General features: G+C 41.0%; 1 protein-coding gene across 1 annotated transcript; it reads right to left on the bottom strand.

The window, feature by feature from the left end:
- Nucleotides 1–7,200: 7,200 nt before the first annotated feature.
- On the bottom strand, nucleotides 7,201–9,801 carry LOC147885981 (elongation factor 1-alpha). Its single transcript, XM_087397041.1, has 4 exons — nucleotides 9,708–9,801; nucleotides 8,800–9,125; nucleotides 8,572–8,709; nucleotides 7,201–8,474 (listed from the first exon to the last, which is right to left on the bottom strand). The coding sequence occupies exons 2-4, from the start codon at nucleotides 9,121–9,123 to the stop codon at nucleotides 7,593–7,595; spliced, it is 1,344 nt and encodes a 447-aa protein (XP_087253167.1). The 5' UTR covers nucleotides 9,124–9,125; nucleotides 9,708–9,801; the 3' UTR covers nucleotides 7,201–7,592.
- Between the last annotated feature and the right edge of the window lie 271 nt (nucleotides 9,802–10,072).

Below are 10,072 nucleotides of genomic sequence, written 5' to 3'. Positions count from 1 at the left end.
TTGTTGGCATTTAAATGTACTAATCATGTTCAATTGTCTTTCTTCAATTTTAAGTTCAATTGAATTAAAGAAATTTTAATTATTGTTCAAATGGAATTTTCTGAATTTAATATTTATATTTATATTTGTTTATATTTATATTTATTTCTTGAATTTATATTTATTTGTACATTTTATATATATATGTGTGTCAGCTCTCAAATGTAGATATGCATGTTTGAATATACGAGAATATGCGACTCCATTTCCAGATGTAATATTTTGAAGTACACTTTTATAGAGCATTTTTTTGGTTGGAGTGTGTTGCTTGCATTTAAATGCTATAATCACGTTCAATTGTCTTTCTTCAATTTAAAGTTCAATTGAATTAAAGGCACTTTAATTATTATTCAAATGAAAATTCTTGAATTTTGTGTGTGTGTGTGTGTCTGTGTGTGTGTCTATGTATGTGTGTGTGTGTGTGTGTGTGTGTGTGTGTGTGTGTGTGTGTGTGTGTGTGTGTGTGTTAGGCCTAAGAGATCACTCCTAGGAGTAGGTAGTGGATCTGACCTGGCATAAAAAAGAGCTGAAGGGGGATTCTCTAAAGCTATGTTGGATGAACTTTCAAAAAATACTATTATCATTCTAGTGAATAAGGAAAATATGGAGTTGGAATAAAATGATGGCAGGTTTAAGCCATTATGTAAGTGTAAATATCCAAATACATTATTTCTGTTCTGTTGAATACAAAAAATTACAGTAACTGAGACTTTACAAGGATGGAAATAAACCCATAATATGATCAGAAAATACACACTGCGAGGACTAGAAGTAAAAAGTAAACAGTTAAGTGTCTTAGGTCTCTTTGAAGACTAGATTGAGGTGAACTCCAATGTCAAGAACTGGTATATGCATCCATCCAAGAAAAGAATATGTTAGAAAGGGCACATTCTCAAGCTTGGGACTGCAAGTGTCGTTATCCTCGATTGCTTGTTATCACAATCAAGAGTAACACCAACAATCTATCAAGAGAAATAAGACAATCTTGCAGAAAATTTTCATTTACATGAAAAAGGATGACAGGAGGGAAGGATGGGAGGAGGGAAGGATGGGAGAAGGGGAGGGGAAGACAATTGAGAGAAGCATCATGTAGGGGACTAATAGTTGAAACACTTAAGTAAAAAACAAAAAAGACATTCTGGATACATTAAGTCATACGTATGGAGCCCCAAAAAAATTACACAATGGATCTCAGGAGCTGCAATTTTGAGTTATATGAGTTGCCATATTGAACCGAGGGCATTTCCCATTATGAGCAACCAATGTTCTTGGTCATTCTACTGAGTTAAACAAGCTGTCAATTGAGTGTAGGGAATCAAAGCAAAAAATGCAAGGGTTTTGCGTGTCTTTAGTCGATTAGCTACCTCGTATGAGCTGCTACATTGAACTAAGGATACATGCCACATTTAGTTGGATTGTACCTGTGAGACGACAGATAAGACCTCCAAGACCTTGTTAAACATGTAAGCATAGAGCTTCTCAAACCATCAGTTCAAGAAAAACATGAACATCTGCAGGAAACATTAATTTTGGTTTAAGGGGGGTGTGGACCAATTGTGATACTCATCTAGGTAGATCAGGATGAGTCCAATGGGCATACTTGAGAAGCTGGGAAGGTCTTACCCCCTATGCCCAATGATTCCACCACCTCACTCGATTGCAATGGGTTTGCCAAAGACATCTGACTTTAGAGGAGGCAAGAGGGGGGAACAGCAAGTCAAATTGAAGAGAAAGGGGCTAAGAAGTTGCAGCATCAAGAAGATAGAGATGCAAGAAATCCCTTTGGAAGAAAGCTATGGGGTGATCACAGGGAGGTAGAGAAGTGGCTAGGATATTGTAAGATGGAGAAAGGGGAGAGCATAAAATGGGAATCAAGGAGGATAGAGGTTGACAGATGACCAGAAGGAGGAAAACCCGATAAGGCCAGAGGACATGCACGGCCGCAAGGCAGAAGTAGATGAGAGAGTAGATTCCGTTAGGTATTGCCTTAGGTAGGGAATTCACATGGAAAAATATAGGTGGCCACTGGTGGAATATCTTCACACATGGCAGGTATTGAATTAAACGCTCTTTGGATAGTAGGGTAAAAAAAAGGGTTCCAAATCCTCCTTGTCTGACCACATTAAAGGATTTTGGGAGCTAGGCGGCCCGCTTGTAGAAGGAGGAGGGAATTTAAGGGAATGTCATCTCATCTTTTACAAGCCTTTGGCTATACCCTCATACATATGTTGTCCTACGAGCCTTGAGGCTTGGACCACTTGTACTATTAGGTGGTTTAGAGTGCCAAGCAAGGTAAAGTTGGACATATTCTTAGGTCTCTAGTGGTAGGCACATTAATTAATACTTACCCATGGTAAAAAGAAGACCACCTAAATGGATACCCACCCTCAGTTTTTGAATTAGAGTGAGCTAAAGATGGTACCATAAATAAACGATGAGATTACAAACATCAAGGCAAATTAAGGCAAAATAGTTTTAAGGAAATAAGACACAATGGAGAATAGATATGAGGTTGACAAGGACGAAGGGGGATATGCTCATCCTTATATAAGTTAGAGTAGAAAGTCTTCTAGGAGAGCAACAAGAAAGAGCATGCATTAGTGCGAAAGTGTGTGTGTATCTCTAGATACAAAGCTCCCTTCTAAACTAGATTGTGTGTGAAATCATAGTCAAGAAGTAAGTGTGTGTGTATAGATTAAAAAGTGCCATCAATAATTGAACCATACAATTAATTTCATCAATTGGGTAAAAATTTTAAAAAGGAAAACATATAAGGAAAAAATGGTTGAGACATCTAAGTTGAAAAATGTAACTAAAGTTTGCAAAAAATTCGACCAAAATTAAGAATTTTTAATAATATTGAGTTTGACAAACACAATATTGGAAAAAGATGTCCTCAAGCAGTTCAGTTTCCAAGGTCAGGGTCCACTTACCTGCCACCATCCAAACAAACTAGATGTTAGAACATCATAGTTATGTTCGAGTAGACAGGTAATGCCAGTTTTTCGTGGCTTATTATCACTTTATCTAGGAATATAGACAACCATATGGATTCTTAGATAATGAAAAAAAAGTTGAAGTCACAAGTAAAGTTTAAGTCACAAGTGGAGTAAGGAGCGAATGAGTGCATGGGTTGAGATGGGCTTAGAGGAGATATGGGAGGATTAGTGGGCTTGGTGTGTGGGGTGGTTAAAAAGAGTGTAAAGGGGATATTTCACGGGGGGTACATAAAAGAATAATTCATAGCTGGGGAAACATACATGTGTGTGTGTGTGTATGTGTATGTGTGTGTGTGTGTGTGTGTGTGTGTGTTGAGATGGGCTTAGAGGAGATATGGGAGGATCAGTGGGCTTGGTGTGTGGGGTGGTTAAAAAGAGAGTGAAGGGGATTTTTCATCGGGGATACATAAAAGAATAATTCATAGCTGGGGAAACATACATGTGTGTGTGTGTGTGTGTGTGTGTGTGTGTGTGTGTGTGTGTGTGGCCCACCCCAAACCCAAAGGGTAAGATCACATGGTGGGGAGTAAGACCAACATGTTAAACTTACTGCCCACCTACTAATAATAAGTGAATAAAAGTGGATCTATATGATAAGTGTCAAAATGAAAAAATGATGCCAATAGTAAATGCGTAAACCACTTCTACAAAATAGATGCTAAAAGTTAGTAAAAAATAAGGCAGATCACAAAATGACTAGGGATTATCCATGCTAAAGAATTATCTAATGGGTGTGAATTAATTGTATGATGGCACTAGCCCCGACCAAAGGCTAGTTGGGAAATCAAAGTGTATGTTTAGATTAAAAAGTCCCATCAATAATTGATCCATAGAATTAATTCCATCCATTGGATAAAAAGTAAAAAAAGGAAAACAAATAAGGAAAAAATGTTTAAGACACCTAAGTTGAAAAATGCAACAACTAAAGTTTGCAAAAATTTCAACCAAAATTAAGAATTTTTAATAATGTGGAGTTTGACAAATACAATATTAAAAAAAGATGTTGAATCCTCAGACAGTCTAGGTTCCGAGGTCAGGGTACACTTACCTACCACCATCCAAACAAACTAGGTATTAGAACATCATGTTACGCTTGGGTAGATAGGTAATGTATGTTTTCCCCGGCTTGTTATCGCTTTACCTAGAAATACACAACCATATGGATTCTTTGATAATTTAAAAAAAGTTAAAGTCACAAGTGGAGTAAGGAGAGAATGAGTGCATGGGTTGAAATAGGCTTAGAGGAGATATGGGAGGATTAGTGGGCTTGGTTTGTGGGGTGGTTAAAAAGAGAGTATACAGGGAAGACATAAAAGAATAATTCATAATTGGGAAAGCATACATGTGAGTAAAGAAATAAGTGCATGTGTAAAGAAATAAATGTGTGAGATACATTTACTTATCAAATTTTATTTCTTTTTGGTATGTGTGAATCACATTCAATTGTCTTTCTTCAGTTTGCAGTTCAATTGAATTAAAGGCATTTTAATTATTACTCAAATGAAATTTCTTGAATTTTAAAGTTAAAGGCATGAGAGAGAGAGAGGCAATGCTAGAAAAATCAATTTCTACAACTAAACATCCTTAATTTTATTCCTCGAAATTAAAAGCAACATATGATCCTAGCTTGGAGACCCAACGAAGCGGGTCTCTAAATTGCCGCAAACGGGTCATGCTGCTCTATACAAGATTGTGCATGTATTCGTAGATTTGGGAATGCCTCCTCGAGGAGAAAGAGATACACTCAATTTAATTCGTTGGCTCATACTCAATACTATGGATACTTACACTATCTATTCCTACATATTTCACTCCTCGGAAAGTACTCAAACCACACCATTACACTGTCTGGGTATGGGACACACCATGAACGAATGCCCATGCTGAGGGGGCAAGTCAAATGTAGGCATGGTCATGTATACTCCACCAACCAAATGGGTTAAAGGACATGTCCTTTTACATAAGCAATCTGCAATCATGTAATCTCACATGTGTAAGGGCTAGGTTGTCAACACCCTTCGAGTACATGTTCTTGTAAAACCCATAGCTCCCAATCCATGGCTCCAACAAGCATAACACTTCAACCAACATTTTTCTATTTTTGTGTTAAAAGACGCCATGAAAGAGACCTATTCAATTAAGAACTTCAAATTTCATATTAATCGTTAATCAAGCTAATGCTAAGTGCAATATTTAGCAATTAGATTGAGAACTCAACTAACCTACCTAAAGTGAAATAAACAAATTGAATTCAAGTAACATTGCACACCTACCATCATTGTCGTTGTCGCGTTGTTGCGAAGACGCCATACTTCTCCCATATTGCCCGCTTGCCTCAACCCCCCCACCCATATTGTTCCACGCCACCCCCTGGCCTAACCTCCCACTCGTTACCATCTAGCGTCTGCTTGTCCTCACTGCCTCCCCCTCAGTTGTTGAAAACACAAATGCTGCTCAATGCATTGAGGGATTGACCTCTAGGTTGTCCAATAGAGCTCTAACTTTGGTTGTGGGCACTCTCGATACCCTCCACGTGGAGGCAAAAAATAATTCTTGAGGTGGTGGAGGATCCTGCCTATGCGCAATTGATAGCAAAACCATATTTCTAGCATTGTCAAGGGAATGCGAGGTAGTAAGCTAGAAAAGTCTAGAAAACCAAAAGAAACTAGAAGGGACTTAAAAGTAAATCAAAACCTAGGAGGGAACTATTTGAACAAAAGTTCTCTAGGTGAACATATTTTGACAAGGGACATACACATTTTTTTTTTAAATTAACCGGCCGATTGTATTGAAGGAAATAAAAAGGGGGGGTTAGATCCTTATAACAAAAGTTCTCTAGGGGACCATTTTTTGACATCATCTCACTAGTTACAAGGGGACATACACGTTTTTCTTATAAAATGAATCGGCCGATTGTATCAAAGGAAAAAAAGAAAGGGGGTTAGACCCTTACAAAAACTGGCCATAAGAGTGGGCAACAAGTCCTCAGCCCATACACGTGTTAATCATGGTCAACATAATTTTGTACGTACTTTGAAGCTGCACCAAAGTTTACTATGGACTCTCCACTTAATGTAATGAGTTTACTTAATTGATGAAGTAGAACTAGTTTAGGTGATACTGTGACTATGGGTCTACATAACTAGTATGCATTGTGTGATGGGTCTAAATAAGGGCCCCCGTGGGAAAATTTCAAATCATTTCACAGTTTTTTTGGGAGGGGGGGGGGGGGGGGGGGTAAATTAACGATTTAAGGAGATTATATAATTAAATTAACAATTTGAGGAGATTATGAAGGCTTCTTCTAAAAGCCATAGAAGAAGCCACCGAATCTGCCTGGCACATAGGTATAAGAGAAGGGGGAGCAAAAGGAGACGATAATCCAAGTTTGGCACGTAGGTATAAGAGAAGGGGGAGCAAAAGGAGACAACAATCCAAGCGGGGTGGGGGGGCTGTGAATCCCTCACCAAGACAAGGGGGGGGAGAGGAGTGGGAAGGAGGGGGCAAAGGGGTAGGGAAGGAGGAAGAGGAAAGGGGAGGAGACAGGGAGCAGAGAAGGGGAGTAAGGAGGGAAAAGAAGTGGGCGCAGCGCAGTGGGAGGAAGAGTGGAGGAAGGCAGCTGGAGGAGGAAGAGAGCAGATGCATTAATTCTGGGAGAGTTAGTAGGTTAATGAGTCAAAAGGGGAAGGGCGAGAGAAATTAATTGAGTTTTGGTGGTCGAAGGAGCTATTAGGTGCATTAGTAAATTACATATTAAATCAGTTGTAAGCCTGCTGATAACTTGATGAAAGGTCTACTGTGTTTTGACATCGGAATTTCTACCAAAAAAAATACTGAGATTATGGCGCCAAGATCAAACAAAATGGACGAATCCAACTATGAACAATCCATTAACAAAATATCAGACCCTTCAATTGAAGCTACCGCTTTGAATATAGGGAGGTTACTGCTTCAATGCTACAGAGCATTAAACGTGGTCATAGGCGTAAATCAGATACTAGGAGTTAAGTCAAGGAAATTTCTGCTCCATGGATGATGGCAAGCCAACATATTTTTGCATTGGTCCACATTTGATAGTCAAAAAGGTAAAGATTTGCTAGCTTCCAGATTATCAAAAGCAGACTGCAGTAACAAAATTCTGTACATTATCACACATAAAGAAAATCTGCAAAGATTGAGTCTTCATAAAAGGAAATTGCAAATTTTAAACACCATCCTACAAAACTTGGGCGAGTACATGAACTCTTACTAAGCAAACACCCGAGTCTATAGGACTCAAGTAAAAGCATCCGCACATGATCTAACTTATAAGAAAATCCGTTACAGCCCCTAGCAAACAATGTTTGCAAGGGTCTTCATAAAAGGAAATCGCAAAAACTAAACACCATACTACAAAACTTGGGTGAGTACAGGAACCCTTATTAAGCCTTGCCACCGTCTGTCCAACACCCAATTCTGCAGGACCCTAGATAAAAGCATCCGCACCTCCCAAACACAAACTACAAAGAAACATAGTCCTATAATACGCAAAACAGGCACAAGAACCTGCACAATTCATTTTTTCTTGATTGCTGCCTTAGTGATCTTGGCCCCTGTTGGTTCCTTCTTATCAACTGCCTTGATAACTCCAACAGCCACCGTCTGACGCATGTCACGTACTGCAAAACGGCCCAGAGGAGGATACTCTGCAAACGTTTCCACAGTCATTGGCTTTGTGGGAATCATCTTCACGAAACCAGCATCACCGTTCTTCAAGAACTTGGGCTCTTTTTCCAGCTCTTTACCAGAGCGTCGATCAATCTTGGTCAGGATCTCAGCAAACTTCACAGCAATGTGAGAAGTGTGACAGTCCAGCACGGGAGCATAACCATTGCCAATCTGCCCAGGGTGATTCATGATAATAACCTGAGCTGTGAAGCTGGCAGCCTCCTTGGCAGGGTCGTTCTTGGAGTCGGAGGCCACATAACCACGCTTGAGATCCTTTACAGCCACATTCTTCACATTAAACCCAACATTGTCACCAGGCAGGGCTTCCAGAAGCGCTTCGTGATGCATTTCAACGGACTTGACCTCAGTGGTTAGCCCAGTTGGAGAGAAAGTCACAAGCATACCAGGTTTGATTACACCAGTCTCCACTCTACCTACAGGCACAGTTCCAATGCCACCAATCTTGTAAACGTCCTGAAGAGGAAGCCGCAGAGGCTTGTCAGAGGGCCTCTTCGGCTCTGAAATCATGTCAAGGGCATCAAGGAGTGTAGGGCCCTTGTACCAATCCAGATTGGCAGACCTCTCGATCATGTTGTCACCTTCAAATCCAGAAATTGGGACGAAAGGAATTTTTTCGGGATTGTAACCGACTTTTTTCAAATATGCAGAGACCTCCTTGGTGATTTCATCGTATCGGGCCTTTGAATACTTTGGAGTCGTAGCGTCCATCTGTTGATACATAAGAGTAAATTACAAACTCAAAAACGCTGAGTTATATCAAAACAAACCATAATCGTAAAGAGAAAATAGTCATCGACTCCGTTACCTTGTTGCAGCAACAAATCATTTGCTTCACCCCCAGGGTAAACGCAAGGAGTGCATGCTCGCGAGTTTGGCCATCCTTGGAGATACCAGCTTCGAACCCACCAGTGGTTGAATCAATGATAAGAACAGCACAATCAGCCTGCTCCAATAACATCCGGGATCAATCGACCGATACTTTCAAGTCAACATTGCAAAAAAAGGCGAGTACAGATAGGCATCACTAACGCACCTGGGATGTTCCCGTGATCATGTTCTTGATAAAATCACGGTGACCAGGTGCGTCGATGACAGTGCAATAGTATTTGGTGGTCTCAAACTTCCAAAGTGCGATATCGATGGTGATACCACGCTCACGCTCAGCTTTAAGCTTGTCGAGAACCCAAGCGTATTTGAAAGACCTCTTGTTCATTTCAGCGGCCTCCTTCTCAAACCTCTCAATCACACGCTTGTCAATTCCTCCCAGCTTGTAGATCAGATGACCAGTCGTGGTGGACTTGCCGGAGTCGACATGTCCGATCACAACAATGTTGATGTGCACCTTTTCCTTTCCCATGTCTGCAACATAACAGAAGAACTCAATACCGAAGATCCGTGTACTCAACATCTCGCGCAAGTAGAGCGGACAATAGGTGAAGAACTAGAAGACATTGACACGAAGAACAATCGAAGTAGACACAATTGAACTACAATCGGCAATGGATGGAATGCTCAAACTGGACGACGGATCAGCTCTTTCATTAGGTGCACCTTAACGTAACGGACGAGTCAAATCGTACAGCAAAGAGGACAGCACGAAGCGGCAAGATGGAAGAAAGCAGGAAGATCACAGCAACGAAACCATTGTCGACGAGGAACAAATCCGAGAAGGAAGAGGCAGGTGGATCGGAGGAGTCAAGAGTCAGGAGTGGAAGCTTAAAGGTGCGGCTTCCCGCAGCAATCAAGCTCCGAGAGGGGGCAAATCAAAGAGGAAGCCAATGGGGGGAAGGAAAAAGCAAAGCAGAGAGGAGAGGGCCACGAGGCGGGAAGGAAAAGAGCGAAGGAAGCAGGAAAGGAGGCGAAAGAAGGAAGAAAACGATGAATCAATCAGAGGAAGAAGCGAGGAACGGGAAGAAAACAAGCAGAGAGAAGATTTCAAACCTGGAAGAAGATGAAGATGAACCGAAGCCGGGGACGAAGACGAAGAGCTTCCCAAGAGCTTTAGAAGCAGAAAACCTGCAAATATTGGCTACAAACTTCTAATGAAAACGAAGGCCTTCCCGTTTATATATCCCCCCTCCCTAACCCTAATCTTCCCTCCCCTCCCCACCGTCCGATCTCCCTTTCAACGGCCCAGATCCCCCCCTCCTCCCCTCCCCCCCCACCCTCCGATCTCCCATCCGACGGCTCCCCCCGCCTCCCCTTTTTTATATTCTCGTCTCGCTTTTTTTATTTAGCTAACCGCCCACCACGTGGCGATCGTTTAACTAATCCGGACTCTAATCATCTTCTAATGACGTTTCTTC

Source organism: Dipteris shenzhenensis, chromosome 25 (genome assembly GCF_047967505.1).
Source record: "Dipteris shenzhenensis isolate YYH24624 ecotype China chromosome 25, Dip_SZ_1.0, whole genome shotgun sequence".
NCBI classification, from domain to species: Eukaryota; Viridiplantae; Streptophyta; class Polypodiopsida; order Gleicheniales; family Dipteridaceae; genus Dipteris; species Dipteris shenzhenensis.
This window is presented reverse-complemented; position numbering and strand designations above follow the sequence as displayed.